This window comes from Apostichopus japonicus, chromosome 16, assembly GCF_037975245.1.
Source record: "Apostichopus japonicus isolate 1M-3 chromosome 16, ASM3797524v1, whole genome shotgun sequence".
NCBI classification, from domain to species: Eukaryota; Metazoa; Echinodermata; class Holothuroidea; order Aspidochirotida; family Stichopodidae; genus Apostichopus; species Apostichopus japonicus.
This window is the reverse complement of record NC_092576.1, coordinates 38,686,816-38,714,697: the sequence shown is the minus strand read 5'-3', so window position 1 is coordinate 38,714,697 and position 27,882 is coordinate 38,686,816. Positions and strand designations below refer to the sequence as shown.

The following is a 27,882-nucleotide window of genomic DNA, read 5'->3' as shown; positions in this document are numbered from 1 at the left end:
TGCTGATGACATTCAAACTATCACAGAGTTGTGCTCACAAGATGTGGTCATCAGTGACAAAGACAGTGTCAGTACAGAGGTCAGCCATAGAGCTCCTACTGAAAGCGTCCAGTCATAATGTAAGTACACCGTCATTTGGTCACGTGACTATGATACATGCAGAATTGTATCATTACATAATATCTCCCCGATCAACTTATTGTGAGGAAGATAACATAATTAAGCATTGTTTACTTTTGATCTTTTATTGAAATGTGTTATTAAAATATGAATACAATCGAGCATTAACATTAACATTCAACAAATTTTAAAATAAGAACAACTATTAATAACTATCCGTGTTTCTACCTTAATTGACTGTCTTTAATGGAATGAGTCGATATTGCAAAACGCATTCCTCTGAAAGGTACACTGTTCACTTTCCTATAACCCTGGGCTAAATCCTCAAACTACATATCATTCCACTCCAACTCATTAAGTCACGAGGTACAGTTTAATTGAATTCGTGGCTACGATAAGGTTAGATTAAACACAAAGTGGTCTTCCTCAATCATTACATATGATAAAACTTAAACAGTTAGACTTTCAAGATAAGAACATCACAAAATTGAATACACCAACCCCTCCCCCGTACATTAAATTGTCACTCAACTTATATGTATTCAACAGTAACATTGCATACAGTATAACCCTGATATAAATCTACTTAAATAACTAACCTACCACTCCCTCATATTTTACCCTCGTCATGATATGGTAGCTCCTGAATCGACTACTGTCTATGATAACGATGATGAACAGAGATTAAAGAAGTATTAACAGTTAAACAACACTTAAATAAAATAAATAATAACAAGGATCCGATTGTGTAATTAACATCTCTATAATACCACATTCAAGATAAAGACATAAAACATACATATATATTATTAATAAATTATAATATCATAGTTAAACACAAAATAAGTCTTAAACTTTAATCCCTGATAAAGCGGTATTATATTAATTTCATAAAATTATTTTCGTTTCTGCAGTTTTCCTCCTCTCCCATAAAAAAAAAACATACATTACATTTAAGATATGAAAGCGGTTTCCATGCTCCCCCACCATAAAGCACCACTCACTACCCCTACTTTACCCATCCTTGCCCAGTATGACACCCATCGATCCGTTTCTCACCCCTTGACACGCTTTGAAAATATAAATATAACATTCACCAGGGTAAACCATATCCTCGCTCTCCTAACACCCGACCAAATATCACTTAACTTTAGCACACCCTTACTTACCAGAACACACCCCTCCCTACACCCCTGACATCCCTTGTTCCGTCCATCCCTCACCTCTCTTAAACGCCTTTGATTCATTCAACAGAAATGGCAATGACTGATCTCTGTAATTAACCTAACCCTCTTGTTTACCCTTTAACATTTTACAATGATAAAAAAAGGTAATTACACACACTTTACACATAAAATTACCTTTTTTTTCAACAAGTTCAAACCACTAATTATTAAATAATCAACAAACAATACAACAAATCTGATTAAAATAAACAAAATATTATTTGAATAATATTAGATTAAAACAACAATATAGTTGATATTCCTAAAAGAATTATAATTTTATAATTTTCAAGTATTTATTCTATGAAATAACACGATGGAATTAATTCTATTTATTATTTTCCTTTCTTCAGATTCCCATATACAGGGTGCATCTAGTCCGGTCCTTCAGTAAGATTGATGGAGATGGGAATATTGTCCTCTCCTCTGGTCTCTCTCTACCAATCATAACATTAATAGAGAGGATGCACATACAGACAGAGGAAGGGAGAGAAATGAATGCGCATGAATTAAATGGAATATTAAACTATATACAACACTCTCAAAGATTCAACCAACTCTTGTAAGTAAAATGAATAAATAATATTAGTAGTACTTAATATTAGTAGTACTTGATAAAAAAACTAATTAATTTTAATGATGGAAACAATAGAGGAATTATTAATATACTTAATATAATAGTTCATAAATACTTCATGAATTTTAACAGGTTAAGCTAATAAAAAAAGTAAAACAAAACATATGAAGAAGAAATTGATTAAAGAAATAAACTAATAATGAAAGAACAATCATCGGGTAAGGAATATAATGAATGAGAGAGTAAAAGAGAGACAAAATGAGACAGAGAAAGAAAACTTTTACAATAAATCTTCAGAACAAAGAAATTTGTTGAAGTAAAGTGATAGAAGGCCTTAGCTTACACTAACAGTACGTAAATCGGGATATTGTTCGTGACTGGCTAACTAGTTATTTGTCGAACAGAAAGCAATATGTCCACATCAGTGCTTTAAAGTCAGTTTTTTTTTTTTTTTAAATACAGTTTGCGATGTGCATCAAGCGTCTATTAGGCCCAGATTGATTATCTTGTATACAAACGACACGTGTAATGTATCCAAATGATTATAATTTGTATTCCGTTGATGACATCAAGGTACTATGAGAAATTATAAGAAAAGAACTCCAAAGTCGAAGTTAAAACGTTATCTCTCAATGTTAGCAAAACAGTTGCATTCTATTTTGCAATATCCGTTTTAATACTGATCTGGATATTACTGTTAATGAGGTTAATACAGAATGAGTTTTTGTGACGAATGTCTTGGTTTACTTATAGATCATAAACTGAAATGGAAAGAAAATATTTTAAGATTTTATCAAAAAGACTTTCTAAAAGTATCGGAATTTTACATAAAGGCAGCCAGGATTTAAAATGTGATGAACTATACTTGTTATACTGTGCAATTTTCCTTCTTAACCTGATGGTGATGATGATGGTGATGGTGATTGTAATTGTAGTGACTATGATGGTGAAGATGGTAATGTGATAAGATCAACGTGGTGATGTTGATGGTGGTCTCATGAATGACCAGCATCGCGACAATATTGGTGATGGAGATGGTTATAGTGGTGATGGTGATGATGATAATGAAGGTGATGATGATGATGATGATGATGATGATGATGATGATGATGATGATGATGATGATGATGATGATGATGATGATGATGATGATGATGATGATGATGATGATGATGATGATGATGATGATGATGATGATGATGATGATGATGATGATGATGATGATGATGATGATAATGATGATGAAGATGATGATGATGATGATGATGATGATGATGATGATGATGAACATTATCCAGCTTGTTATTAGATGTGGTATATAACCGGAGAGTATTTAATAAATTGAACGAGAATCCAAGACGCCGTGTAGCTGGAGTATTATGCAGACGGGTATGGAAATACAAAATGGTACTACTTATTAAATGATTCATTTAAAGTTCATTCGAATCGAGCTTCTTATCACCGGCGAGTCTCTGATTTTATCTCTTTGTTAGTCAAATTTTCTTTTCCTTAATCATCAGGTTTTCTGACTGTATTCTACCTCCTTATACACCGATGCATGACTTGTTCAACATGATATCAAAGGAACTTACAAGTACAGTAACGATCATTATTGGTTGATTAGTTTTTAATTGATGACTATCTCTTGCCTTCTTCACCTTTTCCTCTTGAAATTCAAGAAACTTTAAGATACAGTTTGAGATCATGTTAGTCCCGGCCAGAATAAGTACATTTCTTCTATTAACGCAGATGAAGAAAGATATTTAACCAAATGAGTGACATAGCTGAGAAAGGGCTTGGAACTATGTAAAATTAAAATCAGTCAAGTTTACTGTAATGTACTGATCTTCTCTTATATTTACTTTCACAGCGGGAATAATTAAGATATCAAATGATTACAAACGTAAATAAAGCATTGACCAGTTAAAGAACAATCAAACAGCCACTGCATAGTATATATAAAAGTGGTGAGCTTGCATATGTTAACCTTAACGAGGTTGAATGAGGGACTGAGGGTAGTGAACTGGTGAGAGAGGTACAGATCGCACAGGCTGCACATGTTTAACACACTCATATCTGACATCAACGTAGCTGCTTGCTCTGACGCTTAATGAAATAAACATGCAAAGCTCCTTTTGAAGACGTTTTAGACGAAATACAACAGGACTTAAAAGAAAAATAACAAAATAATACAGAATAAAATCTGAAATAATTCTAAAAACAATTTGTCCTTTTTACGTTTTCATCAAGATATTCCACAGCATAGCGCTTGTTTAACTTACCGATATATGTCTATAAAGGATCATGTATTTTACGCAAAATTCACGCTTGAAGGACATATTCTCATCGTAATGCATCATAGTATTTTTTATGACTTTTTAACAGTTGGCAGTAGTAGGTCGGACCAATGTAAAGAAAATGCGATTTTCCACATTCAGTTTCCGTGATTGTGAACAGCATCATGAGAGGCTAAATGTATCCGAAGAACGATAGACTTTCTATTAGAAAGAACAAATTGTTATCAACAAAATCGTCTCTACTATGCAGCTTTAGAACTTAATGGATGCAGTTCAATTGTCCACGACCCTCTGTTGATACATAATTCTTATGATAATATTTGTTTCGGTGACATGCACTTTAGTTTACCTGCACCAGATTGCAACATAAAAGAACAGATACTGAATATTTGCGAATATATTTTACAGAGTCTTCTTAATTCTCGAATATTGGTAACTCGAACCTTCTGCCATAAACCTATTTCAGTGTTGGGATGCAACCAGACGGTTCAAATATTTTGTTCTGTTATATATTTCTGTCGATAACACATATTCCTTGCTCCCTTACTTTCTCAGTACCTGAATCTATGGACGTTTAACCTGATCCAGACATAGATTACATCATTGACTGCCGTTCTATATTGCATTTTCTTAGTTTGCTTATTGCTATTGATTACCTACCCTAATCCTGTTTTGTTTTTAATTATATTTTAGTTTTCTGGATTCCTTATGGATTCAGCGAAGGCCACTTCAAACTAAATATCCAGTCTGTTCGTTGGATTCTGACATTTGGGCGTTCTATACACTTCCCGGTAATTATCTCTCATTACTTATTCTCTTACAAAGGCTCTCTATTGGAAAAGCAGTTTGCTAAGAGTTTTATTTCATTTTGATTTTCAGCTGGTCTGTTACTGTATCCATTCGGGTGATCCTCCATATCTACTCTGTATTTATACTTGTATTGGTATTCATTTCATTTTACAATTTGTTATATACAGATGAAACCCGTTGGTGATGAGTTGACGGATGCAGAATATCGTCAAGAGGTAATATTATGCAAATAGTAAATGTTATACTTCCTTTGGTAAATCGGCCAGTATGATACACTCATATACATGTGTAATGTGAAATTCATGTTTCATTCCTTATATAATAGCCATCACTTTAATCAAATTAAATCTATAACACGTGTGTCATTGAAGACATTTATACCTGATACAAATTGCTAAACACACAAAAAATAAAATAAAAAATCCCCTGAAGGTTTCCGGAAAGATGTGCATTTTATTCTGATTTGACTTCCCTATAGGTAGTAGAACCTCCTTAATGTTTTAAGTGTAGTATTTATTTCAGCCAGGATAAGCTAAATAATTACTCTTGTGTTGAATGTGTAATTTATTTAAAGGCAAGTTAACGATGTGAGGGGTTTCCATTTGGGGTTTTTCTTGCAATTCATTACAATTTTTGTACGGGGATATTGTTTTACCTGGGAACTGTTGTCAATATAAAATCACATTTTATTATAATATCCAGTAATTAAAAAAACAAAAGCGATAGATTAAACATTGTAATAAAGCCCTGTACTCAGAAACTGAACTGATCATTTATGTAGCCTTAATAGTTGGGTTCAAATAAGTAGCACTATATTTAACGCTAAATATCGTATTTAACATTTTATTTAACATTTTATTAAACATTTTATTTAATATCCAATAATTAAACTACAAAAACGATAGATTAAACATCGTAATAAAGCCCTGTTCAAAGAAACTGGACTGATCATTTATATAGCCTTCATAGTGTGGTTCAAATAAGTAACGTTATACTTAAAGCTTAATATCTTGGGTATGAAATATCAATCTTTTGTAACAGTATGACATGTCAACACTTAAATTATGTTTCAAATTCATTCTTTTGAAGAAACGTTTTAAATACTCTCTAGGATGGATGTGATGGTATGTGAATAATAGAATCTTGATTTGGGTACAACATTTATGTTCTTGGATTGTTGACTGTAACAACTAATCAAACTGTACAACTAATCAAACTATAGGTTAGCACAGCTTAAAGACACAACAATTAGTTGGCAAGCATGAAAAGTTAATTGAGGAAAAGACCAGGGAAATGTAAGTTACATTTAATTGTTTGAAGTTTCTTATTTTGGAATACAAATGTGGCTATATGTAACATACGGCTATTCCATACAGTTTAAATAAATGGTTAATTCGAAAGGTTAGTATCGAATAATTATGTGTGATTATAAACACATTATACAATTATAAGTTTATTATGATTAAAGGAAGTCGATTACAAATGTGAGCTATTGGCTCCATAGATGTATATATTAGTTTGTGTGTTTTGAGAGAAAGTCGCTAAGGGGCAGTCATGTTTTATCGGCTAGGCCTTGTCAGAAGAACACATAGGTCTTCTGTGGGAGGGGGCTTGGGAGGGCGGCTGCTTGGAATTAATAGCTTTATGTGTTATATTGCGTTACGTTGTTGTTTTTCGATTTTCTTCAGGTGAAATTGTTCCGCCATCACTATAGGTAAGAAAGAATAATAATAAAGTGCACGTTATAAATATGAGACAACACACATGCAAAAGGAACGGTTTCCTTTCATCCCAACATAGAACATATCATTATACCCACGGCATTGCATCCAACTAATTACAATGTCACTTGTGTGGAAATGTTAAATATTTATGTAAATATCAGGGTTAAAGTTCAAATTTTAAGAAATCATACACTGATGTTAGTGCAAATTTGATAAGGTGACTCCGAATTTTGATAATAACATATCATCTATTCATTATTGCTATATAAAGAAATTATAAACATGCAAAAACACTTAAGACTATTAAATTAAATAAATATATTCATTCCTTTACTGTTTAGACATATAACATTGCTGTAGTTTATTACATTTAATATAAGTAAATATGAAAAACTGTTAACATGGTGTCACTCTGCTATTCTTATATATTTTCAAGATATTGATTTTCATCTATTTACCTTGTTAACGCCAACTTGGTTCTAAGTTATCAATTGCCATGAACTGGGAGAGCAGAATGTCAATTTGTTTGATATGTTAATTTGGAAGTACTGGTGACAATTCTATGTACAATATATGATATAGGAATGCTTGGCTATGTCGGTTAACATTTTTGTACAGTTGATATTACTTTATTCTCAACAGAGATAAACCATGGCAACAGACCTGGATAGCCTCGAGAGGAAACCGAAATCTCAAAGCAGAATAGAAAGATGGCAATACGTTGTCAAGTACAGAGAACATTGATGTAAATATTAAAAACAGGTGTGAACTAAAACGTTTCTCGTGTATTGGTTTTGGATTTTGTCCGTGGAAAGCAAAGGGTTAAAATATTGATCTACAATTACACATCATCGGGGCATTAATTAGGTCTATGGTCAGGTATTCATGCAAGGCTTTGCTAATAAATAATCGGAATCTGTTTTGTGTTAGGATATAAGTGTGTGTGTGGAAAGGTTAACGTTATCCTCAGACTGAATGGATAAAATGCCTACGACTCCATTTCCCCTCGAATGACGGTAGAGTAGGGGACATGGGCCATGTTCACTCACCCTTTACGCACGCCACTGATAAGCTCTGTGTGATGACTGAAGAATTACAAGGAACATATCTAGCACAATTAAATAAGTATGATTAAGTGCTACACTATTCGGTATGTTGCCAGACACTTTTCTTTAACTAAGTTATATGAGAGGAGAACTAATCAATCAAATTAAGTTACGTATTAATTTTTGCTCATCTTTTTATTGAATTTGCTACAATATTACATTTGCAAAATGGTAAACTATCCTTGCCTGTTATGTGAAGGGTCAAGAACCTTTATGATAGAAAGTGTACCAAAGGAAGGGTTGTGTTTCTATGGTCGTTAATCCGATTCCTTTGCAGGATGTGGGGTCCTTCCCTGAAAAAAAAAACAGAGTTATAGTTCAAAAGGAGCAGGATTATATTTAAATTATACATAAGGTATATAAGGTATAACGTAAGGTATTAAGACAAGTCCCAACAACCCAAAGTATTGGACAAGAGCTGTAATTTAATATAATTGATCATCAACATCGGTAAATGTCAAGTCGATATTCATTGTAAAAATCAAAAGATGCAAAATTCTCATTTATTTTTTTCATGTGTAATAAAATTGGAAGGTAATATTTTGTCACGTGATCTCAGATCTATAATAATCAGATCAAGAAAAATGTTCTGATGGGGTATTCCCCTCTAGTTTACATTTGTAAATTATGTAGTGACTCAGACGGTTACTAGAAATATCTTTTCAAAGGTCCTAGAACGTATCATGTAATTCCAGGTTAATAAGTTTTGTAACTCAGAATAGTATACTCTCTTCGACCAGTTTGGCTTTGGCAACAACATTTCCACCTTCATGGCAGTGAGCAACATTGTGAAGTATATCACAGATGGTTTTAATAGTAAAGAAATTAGTTTTCGTACTTTTTTTAGGTCTATCCAAAGCATTTGACACTGTGGATTACATAATTTTGCTAAGTAAACTGAACCACTATGGCGATCGGGGACTTTTAATCGGTTTCATAGTTATTTGTCAGATAGAATTCAAACAGTGCGTATAAACAAAGGTTCTTCCATTTATTTTTAATATCAATTGTGGTGTACCTCGAGGCTCCATTCTTGGACTTCTATTATTTCTTGCTAACATAAATGATATGTACTCTCCTTTACCTCATTTGCAGACGACACATGTCTTCTTCATAAACATAAAGACCTCATATTCGGGCCACGTACAGTAAATACTGAGTTAAAAGTGGTTTCATTATTGTACAAATCCAATAAATTATCATTAAATATTTATAAACCAAATTAATGATCTTTCATGCTTTGCTGCGTAAGCTTGGCACTGTTGATTTATTCATTGATTGTAACACAATTTACCTAGTTAATAAAGCCAATTTCTTCGGCATTTACATCTACTCCAACCTCACCTGGAAACACCGTATCGATGTTCTTTGTTAAAAATCCTATCCTCTTGTAAATGGGGTAACGCTTACTCTTCCTACTTGAATCGTTTACATATTTTCAAAAAAACAGAGTTGTTGGTATTTTGGCTAAGTCTATCGTGCAAACCACATCCGTTTTCTTCCCTTAAGGCTTCTTAATATTCGTAATACCTACAGTTTACAAGTGGTTGATTTCATGTTCAAAATATATAAAGGGGCTCTTACCGCTTAAGTTCGATTTTTGTTTAATTTATAACAAAACATTCCATTCTTATAACACAAGGACATCTCACGTCTTTTTGCACGAATCTTTCTTGCAATGATATTGCCCATCGGTTTTTGTAAATAGTGTCATTAAACTTTGGAATATACTAGATGACAATACAAAAGCTTTAAATAGCATCTTCTCCTATAAAAAAGTTAAAGTATCAACTCCTAAACCATAATTGCTTGTAAGTTGTTAAATACCTTTGTTTTTTCTTTATTCATTTCCTCTAGTTTTGTATTGTATATCTGTATTGTTTAACTTGTCTAAGAGGGACTTCTCGTACAAGCTAATGCTTTTACAGTCCTCCTCCACCACCTTGTATGATCTTCACTTTGTACTACTCCTCTTTATTGTTGTGAAAATATACTCAGACTCAAATTCAATAAATTTGATTGTGTTAAGTCACATTTTGCTTGCATTTCGATAAAAGGTCTTATTTTACATTACTCTTATTACGTCATTGATATTGTGTTTCAAAGTTCTTGATATTTCGGGACTACATCATACTACCTACAATAAAATATTGTTTTACCTTTTTTTTTTTTTAGGGCTCTCAGTCATAACACTAAACTGAAGTAGATACTGAGCTAAAAATGGTTTCATTATGGTTCAAAAGCAATTAAATTATTATACAATATTTCTAACCCAATGTCATGATTATCCGTGCTTTGCAGCGTAAATTTGGCACTGTTGAGTTATACATTGATTTTAATAAAATTGTTCCAGTTAAGAAAGCATATGTCCTCGACATTTACATGACTCCAAGCCCACCTTGAAACACCATATCAATGTTCTTTGTTCAAACATTCCAAGAGTAATTGGTATATTGTATAAATCAGCTATTTCGTCCCATCGAATACAATTACATCCTTGTATGATTCACTTATTCATTCGTAACTATCATATTGTATTATTATGTGGGGTAACACTAACTTGAATCGTTTACATATTTTACAAAAAAGAGCTATTTGTATTTTGACTAGTCTGATTATCGTGCAAACCAAATCCCTTTTCTTCCCTCGTATGATTCTTAATATATTTGATATCTAAAATTTACAAGTGACTGTTTTCATGTTCAAAATATATAAAGGGGCTCTTACCGCTTAAGTTTGATAGTTATTTAATTTATAACAAACATTACATTCTTATAACACAAGGACATCTTACGACTCTTTGCACAAATCTTTCTTATAATGAGATTGCCCATCGGTTTTTTGTAAACAATGCCGTTAAACTTTAGAATATACTAGATAACAATTCAAAAGCTGTAAAGAGCATTTTATCCTTGAAAAAAAGGTTTAAGGATCACCTCCTAAAGCATAATTGCTTGTAACTTGTTAACTACCTTTGTTTGTTCTTTCTTACTAATCCTTTGTATTGTTGTGAGAATATACTCAGACTCAAACTCAATAAACGTGATTGTGTTAAGTCACATTTTGCTTGCATTTCGATAATAAGTCTGATTTTTACATTACTCTTATTACGTCGTCATGCTATTGTTTTTTTTTTCGAAGTTCTTTATATTTCGGGACTACATCATACTAAATACAATATAATAGTGTTTTACCTCATCTTTTTTTTTAGAGCTGTCCGTAATAACACTAATGCCAGAGTAAATAATAAGCTAAAAATGGTTTCATTATGGTTCAAAACCAATAAACTGGTATTTAATATTTCTAACTCAATGTCATGATTGTCCGTACTTTGCAGCGTAAATTTGGCACTGTTGAGTTATAAATTGATTTTAATAAATTGTTTTAGTTAATAAAGCCAATTTCCTCGACATTTACATGACTCCAAGCCCACCTTGAAACACCATATCAATGTTCTTTGTTTAAAAATTCCAAGAGTAATTGGTATATTGTATAAAATCAGCTATTTCGTCCCATCTAATATCGTTACATCCTTGTATGATTCACTTATTCATTCGTAACTATCATATTGTATTATTATATGGGGTAACACTAACTTGAATCGTTTACATATTTTACAAAAAGAGCTATTTGTATTTTGACTAGTCTGATTATCGTGCAAACCAAATCCCTTTTCTACAATCATGTGATTCTTAATATTGTTGATATCTACAATTTACAAGTGGCTTTTTTCATGTTCTAAATATATAACGGGGCTCTTACCGCTTTACTTTGACAGTTGTTAAATTTATAACAAATCATTCCATTATTATAGCACAACGACATCTCACGACTTTTGCACAAATCTTTCTTGCAATGATATTGCCCATCATTTTTTTTATTGTTTTATTCAGTGGCGTTAAACTTTGGAATATACTAGATAACAATAGAAATGCTATAAATCGTATCTTCTCCTTTACAGAAATGTTAAAGGATCAACTTCTAAATCATAATTGCTTGTAACTTGTTAATTTTCTTTGTGTTTTGTAAGTCATTATTGCTTGTCAGTTGTGAATTACCTTTGTTTGTTTTTTCTTTCTTCATTTTCCTCTATATTTGAATTATATATCTTTACTGTTTAATTTGTTTAAAAAGTACTGCTAGTACAAGATAATGCTTTTTCAGTCCTGCTCCACCACGTTGTATTATATAGACTTTGTACTAATCCTCTTTTACTGTTGTGGAAATATACTCAAACTCAAACTAAATTAGTGTGTTCGTGTTTAGTCACATTTTGCTTGTATTTCGATTATAAGTCTGTTACGTAAACAACTGTTATATTTGATGTGAGGAAATTAAAACAGGCTTGGTTATTCTGAAGTCGCGACAATCAATAGAAGAGAGTTTACTTAGTCATATAACATATGCAATGAAATATAGGCAGAGTTATTGCACTCTGAACTTTAACATATATTTTATATCAGAGTGATATGGACTTCAGTACATATTTACTCTTCCTTTTATTCAATCGAATACTGGTACTGGTTTAGTGATAACTTTTATTACGAGTGTCGATATGGTTCTCAGACAGTGTTACCGGTTTGAGATAAGATTTTTCCCATCGGCTTTCTTTTTCCTCTTCATTATCTATGTAACCAAATATTGTAATGAAGTGTTTTATAACGACTATCATATAATTCATACTCATTACTAGTTATGAACGTGGATGGGTCTACTTGAACTCTTCCACTTGTTACTCGTAATGTACTAATGGTGGAATTCTTGTATCGATACTTGTAACAGTCTTAATGATATATAACTTTTAATATTATAAAAACTTTTTGAAAATAATTTTCAGAATCTGGGAACTTTTCACTCCGTTACTGTGCTACATCATATGCTGAGTCTCATTATATAACGTAAACACATTATGATTGACCTTAACACGTTACCAGACTATCAGGCTAGCGTACAATATATCCTTCTTTACAAATCCAATTTCAGTGTATACTGTCTGCCAATAGGCAGCTGAAAAAGTTATGTTCACGGAAAAAAAAGTCAGTAAAAATGATTGAACTTTGGTTTATTATCGAAAAGAGATTAAGTAAATATGAATAGCCTGCATGAATAGACTAGTATAAGTATCAGTATCTTGTACCAGACCCCGATCATAAGTAGGTCATAATGTTTGACTTTATCATTTGTATGCAGCTATATAATGCAGTCTTATTTTTTAAGGAACGTTATATCTCGCTTCTCTTTGAAGTAGTTAGCATCTATAACAGAAGAAGTAATTCCACGCTATCGGTAAGTTTTTGATATTAGACTCATATTTTCTTTACTAACATTGCCTATAACTATTGCTCTTTATGTTTCTTGCTAGTCAGTTAAGTATTTATTGCAATACGTATGCAGTATACCTAGCTCCATTGCTCTGTAATTACATTTAACTTAGAGGGGAGGCCTCTTCAGATAAGATATATTCTCTCCAATGGACTCAATCTCGATGTAAGTGGACTTGAGTTGAGGTTTGACAACCTAAGTCGTTAGGTAGTTCTTCCCATGCTCTAGATGAACATTTTTTTTTCAAAAGTACATTATAATGATAATCTGTTTGTTACAAAGTATATGAGTTGGTGTTGTTAATAGCTAAGACATATGCTTTCTTAGCTAGTTAACAGCTAAGCAAACAAAGTCCTACTTGAGTTTAACTCAACATAATCTGTCTATAGTCGTATGTGTCTTAATGCAAGTCATTAACACCGAACAAATACTAGAACAAAACGATATACCATCGATATTTGCACTTTTAATATACGTTTAGGAGCTGGGCAGGGAGAAGCAGTGACATTATCAGAGACAGACAAGTAAGAAAACTGTAAAATCATATTACATAGTCTATTCATAACACATAACCATTTCTCGGAAGATAAACCCATATTGAACTCAACATAATCCTTGCACTTTCGTCGTAACCTGTCCCTGACTATGATAATAAAAGCAACGGGAATGTTGGCAGAAAGTCAAAGCGAGGAAAATCACGAAATTTTAACAAGACGACACATGCGTACTTGAAATATCATGATATCTAACGCTAGTAGATCTGTTGCCGAATACGATGTGTGATATCGAGGGCTATATTGTTGACATATTGCGGTAGCTTTATTTTAAGAAACGTTGTTGTTTATTTTGCTGATACGGCCCCTGTTTGTGTTATACACTGTTGATAGCATCGTATCTGTGTTATCTATCATATTTACTTAAAAGGATATGGCTATGTGTCATGTCATTTTGTATAAACTGTGCCCTTGTGATATTCAACATGCCGCTCTTGTCTTGCTTGCAAATTGCTTCTTAGACACTTGTAACAACTATATATAACAACTATATGTGTCTGTACTTTATTCGATTTATGATATCTGCACGACTATTCAAACATGAGATATGCGTAATGAGTGTGATCATTTGACCGTATAAAGTGATATATTCTATATTAATATCATGAGATAAACTACACACTGAAATAACAATTGAAACAATCAATAAGTCACCATTGCATATTATATTCGTCACGTGTCTGTACACTAGTAGATTTTAATCGTCATCATGTCTTTTTGTAAAAATATTTTCAATGCAGCTTATCATATCTCATTTCGATGTTCTTGCGGTATCATAACAGCCCATTTGTGTCAGGTTTTCCTGTAGTTTGTAAGTCCAGAACGCGTATTGTGTGTTTGGGGCTGACTTTTTTTAAGGGTCAAAACATCTTTTTAAAGGGTCCAACATGTATTATACATAGCAATTTCTCCAAAGATAATCTCACATTGTACGTAACTCTAGACTTAACCAGCTCATGACTATGGTAATAACAGCAACAAGAAGGTTAGTGGAAAGTTCAAGCCAGTAAGATCACGAGATGTTAACAGGACGAGGCACTGGACAAATAGTTATGTCAGATGCGAGTGATATGTTAATAGTTGTACACATCGCTTGATAGTTTCCTACTTGTTGAATCTTATTGTGATATCCACCATGTTTAATTATACTAACATATATATGTCACTACACTACTGTAATGCTGACAACTTGATGTAAGCAACTCCTGCGAGTGACCCCTGCGTTAACAAATAACAAATACTATATGCAACGACGCGCTCCGAGATAGCGGCCACCCGACCACCTAGAATACAACAATAGTAAGGAGAGTAGTAAGAAGCAACCCGGAAAGAAACCCCGCACCAGGAACATAACATAGTTTAACCCACCTTATCGCCGTAATGTTAAATCTAATGTGGGTAAATTGTTTTTCAGACTACTCGCCAAGCACTTCCCGAATGGAAATATGCTCCACCAAATTTTCAACAAAAACAACGTGAAATTGAGTTACAGTTATATGAGAAACATGCGATCAATTACCAACAGCCACAATTACCGGCTGTTAACACAAAACGTGCATAGATGTCAGCAGGCGCAACGTACATGCAATTGTAGAAAAAAAAAACACAATTGCCCCCTCAACAGGAATTTCTTGGTGAGTAGTGTAATATATGGGTCGATTTTACAACTGGTCATGACACCAAATCATACATAGGACTACCGAGTGGCTCCTTTAAGAAAGGCGCAGTAACCACAGTAAGTCCTTCCGCCATGAGCGCTACGAAAAAGAAACAGAGCTTTCTAAGCATATATGGCACCTGAAGCGCAGGGGTGACCCTTTCGTTATTGAGTGGAACGTACTCAAGCATTCGAATACACGCATGCGTAGATCCGGACAATGTAATCTTTGCATCGATGAGAAGCTCTGTATTCTCCTGTCTAAAAACCCGCCTTTGCTCAATAACAGATCCGAATTCATCTCCTAGTGTCGCCACAATAGGCTCAAACCAATGAACCGTGCGCGTAAGAAATAGGGTTCGTGTTAGGATAATACCCGTGCAGCGAGTATCTGTTCAGTTGTCTGATGATCGCCACCATAAGGGTGTGAAACACCGAGTAACGACTTTACTTACCAAGGCATATACTTATATATTTAGGCTCTGCTATTATAGCATAGAGCACTTTCCTTGCAGTCCTGAATCTTTATCTTTATCTTGATATATATATATATATATATATATATATATATATATATATATATATATATATATATGTATATATATATATATATATATATATATATATATATATATATATATATATTTTATTATATATATATATATATTTTATTATTTATTCTTCTTATCAAATAAAATAACTGCTTTTGTACGATTTCGAGTGATATGTTTTTGTGTACACATTTGGTTAGTTTCGTTTCTGTTGGACTGTTTTTTGTTGTTGTATTTACAGCACCCGGTCTGTGTTATTCAATGGTGGTGAAATAATATTTGTTTGATATATTACTGTTTGATGAACCTCTACTCTGCGATAGCATAAAACGTGTCCTACTGAATATTCAACAAGCCACTCTTATCCTGTTGCGATCCTCTCATCTCGTTGTTTACGGTGACATATTTCACATTGCTATAAAGGGATACACGTTTTCAAATATGTTGCTTGAAAATTGATTATTTAGACGCTTGGCTCATTTAATGCACGCTATATATGGCCGTACTTTTCAAGATGCGATCAGATTTGCCATGAATATACAATTCCAGACGCATCATATAACGGTGTGATTCTATGAACGTATCAGTGATATAATTGTTATATATTAATATCTTTAAGTTAACTACACACGGAAATAACTATTGAAACAATCAACAGCAAGCATTTTAATTCAAATGCAATCAGAAGTATAACATGTCATAATTGTATATTACAGTCCACCGTAACATATCTGTAAACACTTGCAGCACCATTGCCATGACTTTAGTGTCAGTAGAAGTGTTACGACAGTGTGAGTTAGAGATATTATCTATGCTTGTTGGGATATCTCGTACCTTTCGATATGCCTGTATCATAATATTGGTTTATTACATAAAGATGCCATCAAGATATGTTATATCTTTGTAGACGTTATGTAACTTGTACAAATATGCCATGAACGAAAGATGAAGAAATAAATGATTGACCTGTTCTCGCGTCAATATCAGGCCAGTAGTAAGCTAACACGTATATACTTCTGAACGTTTCAGTCGAATAGTCAATGTTAGAATATATTTAGAAGCAGGAGTGGCTTTCACTATAGTTCGGTTATGTTACCAATGAGAACAAATATACTGAACGATGAAAACATAATGTAATCTCATCGCATGTACCGTTCATGAAGAATTGAGGGTATAAGATAGGGGACAGCAATGATATATTCCACAACTACATGTGATCTAGTGTCTTGGGTTTTAATGGTTTTTGCTTGTTTCCAATAGTTTAACATTTCACTATGTTCATTACCCTGTAAATCAAATACTTGAGCAATACAATTAAAAGATGTTGCATGTAAGAAAGAGATGTACGCGTTACCACTGCAAGAACTAGTATCCTACGGTGTCTCTTACCGTCAGTGCATGATATTACAAATGTACACACAACCCTCCGTAATTTCTATAGAAACGCTATTTAGAATAACATTGGCTGGGCTATTTGCTTCCTATTGGTCGTTGATCATAACAAGATGGTAACAATTATTTGTTATAATCTTTAGGGTATCTAAAATATCATATAATAAAAATAAAGTTGATTACTTATCAAATTTAATAGCCTTATAAACATACAACGTTAAGATAAAATCTCATATATATTTTCGAGATCCAGTGTAAGGTAAATATGCAGGCCAACCTGGTAAGTGGGAAGAACAAACAAGGATAAATCTACTAAGTAAATAACTCAGTCTTCTGTGACTTATTTAGGCAGTAAAAATCGATTACTTTCTTTCAAATTTTTAAAATATCGTTATGGAGAAGCAGCACGAGACTTGCATGAAAAAAAACCACAACTTCTTAATACAATAAGGTAAGTTAAGTTCCAACTTTATCCGTTAGTAAATCTGAGAGTGTCATGCATAACGATTTGTCTAAGTCTTTACAGATAGAGTTTTGCTTTGAAAAATAACTTCGAGTGTTCCCTTAACTCTCGTTTTTTGTGTTAGACATATGTAGCTTCATGTTCTTAAATCAAATTATAACCATTTTGTAATGTACAAAGCCCATATCCGAAATGGTCATTGTATCACAGTCTTCATCCATACATATGGCATCCTCTCAGTAATACTACTCCTAAGTTCTCTAATCCACCCTTCCACTACTGTACTCAGAAAACGTTTAACACAGGTTAAGTAAAATTTTACTTAATTTTCTTGTCAAATAAGAACATTAAAACATTTAAGTAAAAATTACTTAACTGCTGGTTTGTAAAGTTTTACATGTTTATTATATAACGCAAATACAACAGAAGAGCACTCGTTCAGTAAATAGTTTACATAGCTTTAAGGTTAATTATTACCTAATAATTAGGTTAACAATATATGGATGCATGTTTGAATCGCTCACAGCAGAGAGGTACATTTAAGAGAGAGCAAAAAGCAATGACAACACAAACAATTCAGAATGTGCGATTTTCAGCAATTAAACGCCCTACTACCTTCCTATTCCATAGGTCCATATTTTATATCCCATTAAATGTAAAATGAACAATTTAGGCTTTAAAAGTATTGTCTTGTGGAATTAAGTCAACTTAAAAGTGCCAACATTTTCAATTGATACAGTGCAGTTACTTGGTCTTTGTTGTTTGAACATGCCTTTTGGTATTCCAGATTAAACACAAAGAAACAACTCTTCCCAAAGTCAATTTCAAATAAGCCACAACTTTAGATATATGCTGATCCGTGGGATGAGAAAACGTGGAGTGCTGTCTATGACGAGTGCTACACTGCACTTTCTTTGTCTATGTTGTTGGCTCATGGTATGCCTTTTGGTATTCCAGATTAAACACAAAGAAACAACCCTCCCCAAAGTCAATTCCAAATAAACAACAACTTTAGATACATTCTAATCCGTGAGATGGGGAAACGTGGAGTGCTGTCAATGACAACTGCTAAACTAAAGTTACTTTGTCTTTTTGTTTTGCACTTGACACCACCAGACAAATGGTAGACAACTTTTTGGAAAAATTCCCAGGCACCAAGACATGCAATTTGGTATAATTCAGATTAGACACGTAGAATGATTTGAAGCACACATCAATGGCTTCATAAATGTCCTCTGTGGTAGGGCATGTCTCTCGATGATCACAAATGACTGCTTGGGATGTATGTTGCTTCCTCCAAGAAGTAACACATATGGCTGAGGTCTTTCTGAAATCTTTTGCAAATAGAGTTCCAAGTCGATGCTTCCTAAGTAAAAACAAAGAAAAGAAAATCAAAAACCCATCATAATGAAGTTGTGTTAAAACCTCCTTGGAGCATAAGCAGTATTTTACATTTACCCCTCACAAAACATTGACATTCCTAAAGAAAATGCCTACAATTTAATCAGTTGTGATTCTAACTTCTTCAAGTACAGTAGTATAAAACTAGAAAGCCAGATGGCCTATAGTGATTCCTTCTCAAAACAGGAACTTGCATTAAACATTCATCAGACAATGTAGGCAGCTGTTACAACCAATGCATCATGTTAACAATGCTTAAAACAATGATCACTCCCACTGTATGCAATTGTGTTGATTGCTATGAATTATATCAGCTTTATCACTTTCATAATATAGCTAAATTATAGTTGGGCCTAGGTCTAAAAGATTCACCAATCCACATCAGCTTCGGCTTACTTGCTACAACTTACAAGCTAAAATGGCAATTAGTGATAATTATATATTGCATTACATGAATATATGTTTATCCTAAATTAAACATAGTACCAGCGTAACTTTAGGCCCATGGCCGATGCTATTTAAAATATATTGCCTTGAAATAGCCTAAGTATACCCTACTAGTTCTAGTTCTAGGCCTAGTACTACTTAAACAAAGTGACTCGCAGGGTATACGAAGTTACGGTTAACGTACAATAGAACCATGATGCACTAGGCTACAATAAAAGTACCTAAGTCCTCCGTCCGTCCGTAGGCTATTCCGTTTAATGTTCACTTGTATGTAGGCTACACTGATTCGTTGACAATTATGGGTTGACTATGACAGACAGAAGCTAGCCTATGATATTAAGTTATTGTATGACTTTAACGTTACGTCTACGTAACGCAAGCGACTCAAATGCATTCGTCTACCCAACTTAGTCGTGGGTTTCTAAGCATTTCTCGTTCGTGTCACGTTCACTTACATAATATCAAAACATACCTTCGAATTTTTCAATCAATTCTTCCAGGCCCCAGTCTTCTAACGCCATTTTCCATGTCATTGTAGCTCGTAGTCGCACACTTAATACGTAACGGTATATGGCTTGCACGTATATATGGCCGTGGTTACTATAGTACATTTAGTAACGATAAATATCGACAAACTGGTACAAGTAGTGTTGTATTATGTAGACTGTGCTTCCGTTTGGTTAACGCTTTGTTAAAAGTTACTTGTTATCATGTAAATGACTTAGTAGATGTTTACAATAAGTTTGTGTAATCCTCAATCGCATGCATATGTATACTTTTACAGAATGTTGTGTAATATTTACATAATTCCATGTACTTTTTTACAACCCGTGAGTTACATAACATTATTTTACATATTGTTTTTTGTGTGTATGCCATAAGAATTACCCCATTACCTTAACTATGTTTAGAACTATTGGGTTATCTTGTTAAAAACACCCCTTACCAACACGCACCCCCTCCCTCATTCCATCACTAGACACACAAACTCACTAATATCTCCTGTCATACAGTATCGTCCCTCTCATCTGATCGACAACCCGTCTTTAGTACTCTCACCCCTTCAACTTGTCAAATTGTAACCATTTTGCAATGTTCAAAGCCTTAACCGAAAAGGCCCCGCCCCCTCCCCTTCCCTAAAAAAAGGGATGCAAGGTAACATATATTTTTTTTCTTATTGACAAGCTTTATTGGAAAAGTCATCCGGCTAAACATAATTATGCATTAAACTTCAACAAATCCGCGAAGTAAGGGACTTTTCCCTTGTTTGAGAAGTTATTTTCCTGATCATTACAGGTAATCCTTTCAATTTCGGGCATATCTCATTTGAGCAACAATAGATAAATTATATAGTTGAATAATTGAACTGAACTCCTGAGCAGAATAAGTGGAGATCGGCATCTTCTAAAATAACAGTATTTGTAGTTTTACCGTATTCCATCATATACGAGATATCGATCATTAGAATTTGACCCCAAAAAATGGCTTTTTATAATTACATCTTTACAACAAATAGTTTATTTTGCTTATATATATATTTAATTTTAATGTTCTGATCTGGGATTAGAAATGTTATAACTTTTCATAAAAGTTAAACTTAATATGCAATGACGGTAGTGTGAAAGATGCATCTCAAATTTGAAGTAGAACTTTGTCATTTTAAGAAAGACAAAGACACAGCATGGACATCGCTCTTTGTTGCTTTTAGTTTATTTCTCTAAGATTATTATAACTTTATCTACTGTTGTCTCGTAAACGGTACATATTAATTAACGGCAAATATTAGTAGGTTACTTAGTAAAATATCCTTTCGTATGTCAAATTTATTTTTTCCCTTTTAAATGATTTCCGTCTGTAAAAAAAGTTATGTTACTCCACTATCATTCTCCAAGCAATAACCAGAACAATCTGTAAACGAAAACAGCTAATATAATAAACGATATATTCAGACAGATGTGCATTTCAGACAGATTTTTTTTTGCAATTATAAGGCAATTTGTTTATGGAGTTGTGCTCACTTCATATCTCATCATTATAGTATTCCTCTGTCATACTGAGACATTGTTTTATGTCAGATATGATGAACATTTTATGAACAGTTCTCTTAATCAAATTAATATGTTAATATAGTTGTGATATATCACGCCTATTATTCGAAATTACATCCAGTTTTATTCATGTATGTCTTTGTTACCTGGTATTTTTATTTTACTTACTTTGATAGAAGTTTTATTTACAAGTGATGCCGCTACAAGAGCGAGAAAAGAGTCAAATTGTATGTTTAATGTCAACGTTTATGCCTGTAACAAGTCTGTATTCATTCACGACGGAACTATATATTTATGTCAATGGAGAACTAAGATATTTAACCTGGTAGTTCAACAATGGCACATATGGACTATATTGCAGTTCATAACTGAACAAGTCTCTTCCATCACCCAAAAAGGAAAGCCATCGCTTTGATAATCCACTTGGAGGTGGTGTCATTTTTGAAAAGCTTGACCCAAAAGAATGAAACGAATGAAAGCACCAAAATTAAAAGGACAAATGTATTTACAATAATGTTTTGCACCTTCCCTTAAGGAACTCAATTACGAGATGTAAGATCACTTCTATTTATAGTATAAATAGTGTTATCACTAAGAGTTGTGTAGACCTAACTACGGACCTGTTTATTTAACTGTGCCACAGAACGCACCATTTCACCTATACCATAATATATAGGACATCGATTTACAAACAACATTTTACACAACAAGCTTACACAAAACATCAATACATATAAAGTGATAGTTGTTATAATGGAACTCCTTCTAGTGAATATAGAAATAAACGTTGAAGAATTAGTTATTTACACTTTGTGTCTTATTAGAGCCAAAATGTACCATTTTAAGAAACACTTTCACCACTACCACTATATTTTAACTTTGATGATTTTTCCGACTTACCTTCAACCTTTGTAACAGTTTACGTCATTCTGTCCTCGTTCATTCAGTACTTAAAGGGGACACAAACCAAACCATCATTATTAGTCAATATCAGAGAGATAACTGTCATTAATAACTTTCCTTAAAAACTACTTTAGAAACATCTCATGTATTTGTCACGGATATAATGATTCCTCACACACAGAAATGAAGACTTGGCCAAGTTTTAGCATAATATCTTCGAAAAAGAAGTGTGTTTAATTTTCTTCCTTTATGCATCACAATTGTTTTTCTCTGCAAGGAATGTGGGTTTTGCAAATAATATATCTTAAAAATGTAAGCTCTTCAACAACACCTAGCGATAGCAATACTTTACATATCATCACTACTAACATCTACCTTGAAGATACGATAAGGTAAAAACTAAAAATGTTCAGATAATATATATAGTGACGCTGTATAAAATCATAGATTTACAAAATAAATTCATGGACACGAATCTGCGCAACAATATTTCCCGAAGGAAAAACATATTCTCCTTTTGCTATTTGGAAGAGTTGTCATTCCCAACGATCTCTGTTATATATAATGAGATGCTGGTTTGGTTTGTGTCCCTTTTACATTTAAGAAAAACTGCCGTTGGAAGGATTTATTTCGTCAGGTTGCAGAAACACGTTAAAAAATGACAATTGGCAACAAGCATTATTCATATCAGTTGTCTTGAAATTTTTTAAGGATCATTATTATGAATTGGCCTCATTAATGAACACCAAATCGAATTAAGCAGTGATTGTTTCACTTTTAAAGTCAGCTGGACTCTATTTACTTCGCTCAATTCTTATAAACCCAAAATAATAAGCAAGACAATCTGAAAAACTACAAATCAGAGTACCTTAAAATAATAATGAGGCAATGAACATTTTTAATGGCTATAAATATAAACTTCAGTAACAAACTTGAGATACAGGATATTACATGCCTTGGAGACACATTTTTTTTAAGGTTTCAATAGCAGTTGCGACTTCAATAAACATGTTTTAAGATTGTGTAAGCAAATTCATCACAATTACATAAATGTAATTTATTCTCGGGTTTTCTTGTTTGTAATGCCTACCAATAAATCGTGATTCTAGCCTTGGACTCAGAACCAGCTTCTACATGAGATATGGTTATTGGTTTATTTGGTTTATTGGTTAATGGTTATTGGTATTGGTTATTGGTTTACAACTGAGGCAATTCAGGATTTACATAATTTCGGTACTTTCGTTACTCTACTCTCTGTATCTCTCTTGTAATGTTCTGCATCTATTGGTCTCAAGTTGCGCATTGAAAGAATCATGAGACACTTAAAATTTGATTACGTACTGTAGAGCTCCATTGTTTGATTTATTTATGTTGTATTACAAAGAGTTGACAAAGTAGATCTACCATTCCACCCCTCCCCGTCGTGCCCTCCCTCTGTCTCACCCTTTTGTAAAAAAACAAACGTGATCATTTCGCCAATTTAACCTAATATAGTGTAGTGATTTTTTTCATATGAAACACTCGACAAGTAATTTTTACGGCCTACTCAGTTGCAAAAGTACACGCTTCTAGGAATTTAAAACACCGTGCTCGGACACTGATAACCAGTGGTACTCGGATTCCAACAAAGTTGTACTTAGACTGTAAAACAAATGTACTTGATACTAGGAGAAACGTAGCACTTTATCAACTTTACCTTTTATGGACGGTTTGAAGTTTTGAAACATAGATTACAAGATGTGACTCAACCTGATATTGGAGACCAGTTCTCCACATCGCACATTCAACTCTGAATAATGTTTGCGCACAACGTATTTGGTTATCTCTCTGCTTTTGCTCACAAACTCTGATATTAACTACGATGAAACTACTTACAATCATCAGATTATACGGTAACCATAAAACATGGTGCGTTCCATAAAACTACCTTAAAGTTGTAATTTCTGGTCCGTCGGTACTAACTTGAACTTCTTAGCAAACATAAAAACCATAAAGGCTTCTTGGTATCAGATGTTACAACCCTATAAATACTGAAGGGATGTAAAGTGTCATAAATATGATCTAGATCCATCAAAATGTAAAGGTGTATTTCGAATGTTAAAGTATAGAATGGTAATTTTAAATGCCCACTTAATACCATCATCTGATTTAACCCTCTCTTCTAGCAAAACAAAAAGCCTTCAGTATTGTTCAAGATGGTATATCTTTGACAAATACAATATAAAAAGTATTTATGGGAGGCTCTCAGATGTCTCTCATCCCTGATGTTTACATTGTTACTTTTCAAGATTAGTAAAGAGGTTACATCTCATACAAATAAAACATCTGTATCTTACTACGTCTCCATCATTACAGTGTGAATACGATTTTCTTTGGAAAGAAGTAATTCAAAATGCTATATTGAGCTGAAGTAACCCGATCATCAATTTCATTCTACACTCTTTGGTAATGCAATTGCTTGCTCGAATTGTAACAAAATAATAAATGAGCTGTATCCCATCTTGTGCCCTGTTTCTGAGAAAGTCGAATAAAATAGCAAATGTGAATGTAGGAATAGGGCGTTCTGTATTTACAATTGCATGTAATATATTCATATCTGGAGTAAACTAAAGCTTTCTTTATGAAAATATAAAAGACAACTTTAGGTCAATTTGTTATCATAACTTGTTAGCACTTGTTAAACGAAAATAATTGTCTACTGCATAAAGCGTAACGGTGGTTATTGTTAGTGATTATCATTAACAATGCTCAAGAACTAGATCAGTTTGTTGTAATGATGAATGCAGTGATGGTTGTTGTTTGCGGTGATAGTGATGGTGCTTTTCTTGGTCTACCTGCTTTTGAAATCTGATGGCGGATGATGTTGAAACGTTACCATTCAGTATCAATGGAAAACATGACGTTCATATGTGACTCTTTACTGGCTTATGCATAACTCCCTTCAGTCAGAATGTCTTCACTTAGTGCGCTATCCCTTGAAATGAAAGTCACCCAAGATAGTTCTTGGGAACGACATCAAACAACTCGATCTACTCTCAACCCAGTTAATTATAGTGATTGACTGACTTCCTCTTTATCACACGCGATAAAGGAGATGCGACAGTCAGTTGATATGAAATAAGGAAAACTATAAGTATGATTCCGGAGGCATTTTAATATAAAGTCATGCAAACTTCGTGTAAAAAAAACACAGAAAAAACTAGCCACTATTAGACATACACCAATATCTTTTACATTCTAAAAGTAGCTCATCGTAGTGTATGAAGTTTGACATAATCTGCCCTATTCAGTGTGTTAAGTAAGTAGCTCAACAATATCAGACTTGCACACTTGACACATCATTATGCCAGATGCTAGTAAATCTGTTGGTAAATAGTTGTTTACATAGCTTGGTCGTTTCGTTTTGTTGAGCATTTGTTTGTCTATTCTTCTGAACAAATTGTTTGCCTTCATATTTATGATATCGATTGATACTACTGTTTACTCATTTGGCTAACTTCGTCTCTGTTGGACTTTGTTGTTTATTTTCCTGATATGTCACCTGTTAGAGGTGATAAAATAGTGTCTGTTTTATCTCCTACTATGAAAGAAATTATATGACCTTATGTAGGTATCATCTATAATCGGATAAAGTATGTCATGGTGATAATCATCATGCCACTCTTGTCCCGTTGCAATCCAGGGTCATTCTATTGTAAATTGAACGATGTGTGTCATTGCACATATTCATTAAAGGGGTTTACGATTTACAGATGTTGTTCCAAAACTGGTTTTACTGGACACTAGGTTCATTCATTTTTTAATCGAATGAATTTAAGCATATGGCCGTGCTCAGGCGCTTATCCAGGAGAGGGGTGGGGCGTTATGCGCGTCCTCAGGTTAGAAAAAAAGACGCGCGTGTGTATGGACGCCTTAAACAATTGTACAATTGTGTCATGAAACCAACTGTGGCTGGTCTCGAACATGACGCATATCTGTATAAGACCAGGATCTATATGCAAACTGCACTAGACCTATGTCCTTCGATGCAACACTGCCATCCAGAGATAAAATGTTATACACTCCGACCTGAATGATAATTGTAACCCCAAACCTAGTACCAAAACTCGTACAATGAATCTGAAAATAAATTCCATATGCGATTGGAGAATTAAACACTTCTCCTGTGAATATCATGTAGTGGATCCAATGGCGTATCATGGGCGGGGGGGGGGGGGCGGGAGCGGATGCAATCATCACTTCTTGAGATTGTTCCCAACTGCATGAAAACGCGCACCCCACAACCCTACGCCCTACTCCTGTAATCGCTTCCCAACGAGTAACGAACCTTAATTAATGACCTTTGCCCGTACACTCTAAAAAAGCCCTGGTTAACATACACCAGGAAGGGGTCAAAAGTTTACCAGGTTCCGGGTCAGTATGCCACCTACACAATCCTGGTCAATTTGACTAGGAAATCCTGGTCAAATAAGCTTCACCAAGATCCTGGTTAATTTGTGACCAGGATTAATGGTCAGTTTGTGACTAAGAATAATGGCCAGTTAGTGACCATGGACAATGGTCAGTTTGTAAACAGAAAAAAATGTCAGAGGTTTAACAAATTACCTGGTTCTTTATCCATAGCATAACCAGGATTTGATTCATTATTTCATGAGACAGCATTGTCAGATTGTAAACCCACCTCTTTATCAAATAACCTTAATAACCTAGGCCCAGGACAAAAAAACAGCCTATAAACTTAGCACAGTTTTGGTAAATTAAGTACTAAGAATCCTTGTTAGATACAGACCCTCAACCTAATCAGCTGTCTCAGATGCTCTCCTTATGAATGCATCAGGCATTAAGAACTGTCATTTTTCCTGGATATTGTATAAAGAAAGCATTGTAATGTAGCATAGTACATATTCGGAACAACAAACTGAAACGCCAACAAGTAAAAACGTGTACAAAAATAAACAAGTACAAAAACTCGAGGGTGTAACTATCTATTTATAAAACATCTTTAGTATATCTTCAATAAACAAACAGTAAAACAGAATTTAAACGTAAGAGAATGTTTGATGGCAAGTGGTGTAAATATATATATAGATTTATAATCAGGCAAATGCATTCGAAGAATGAGAGGCATAATGGACGGATATAAAGAAGGTAATACTTACAAGTGTTTGTTTCATATTAATAAGTAAACATGTAGACATTAAAACAATATTATGGTAAGTGTTTAACATACTTCAAGTGCAGCTATTACTACTAAAAAAAAAGAAGCTAAAATTACTACAAAAAA

At 33.6% G+C, this 27,882-nt stretch overlaps 3 protein-coding genes across 5 annotated transcripts in view; all 3 read left to right on the top strand.

The window, feature by feature from the left end:
- Positions 1 to 27,882, top strand: part of LOC139982535 (uncharacterized) — a 101,981-nt gene that overhangs the window by 12,527 nt on the left and 61,572 nt on the right. The gene's annotated exons all lie outside the window — the stretch shown is intronic.
- On the top strand, positions 8 to 12,097 carry LOC139983645 (uncharacterized). The gene is made up of 7 exons (XM_071997322.1): positions 8 to 119; positions 1,700 to 1,908; positions 3,444 to 3,517; positions 4,914 to 5,011; positions 5,198 to 5,245; positions 6,719 to 6,744; positions 7,397 to 12,097. Exons 1-7 carry the CDS (start codon positions 42 to 44, stop codon positions 7,458 to 7,460), a joined length of 597 nt encoding a protein of 198 aa, XP_071853423.1. The 5' UTR covers positions 8 to 41; the 3' UTR covers positions 7,461 to 12,097.
- Positions 13,032 to 27,882, top strand: part of LOC139982295 (uncharacterized) — a 148,765-nt gene continuing 133,914 nt past the window's right edge. The window contains exon 1 of one of the 3 annotated variants that reach the window (XM_071994983.1): positions 13,032 to 13,146. The gene's annotated coding sequence lies outside the window, so the exon portion shown is untranslated. Of the gene's footprint in view, positions 13,147 to 17,763; positions 17,788 to 27,882 lie in introns of those variants that run through there. The other 2 variants (XM_071994984.1, XM_071994985.1) reach the window with 2 other exon arrangements.

Bases quoted from the DNA above. Each gene is read 5' to 3' on its own strand.
- LOC139983645 (XM_071997322.1), top strand. From the start codon at position 42: ATGTGGTCATCAGTGACAAAGACAGTGTCAGTACAGAGGTCAGCCATA. The intron at 120-1,699 runs GTAAGTACACCG...TCCTTTCTTCAG, and splicing joins TGAAAGCGTCCAGTCATAAT to ATTCCCATATACAGGGTGCA. The intron at 6,745-7,396 runs GTAAGAAAGAAT...TATTCTCAACAG, and splicing joins TTGTTCCGCCATCACTATAG to AGATAAACCATGGCAACAGA.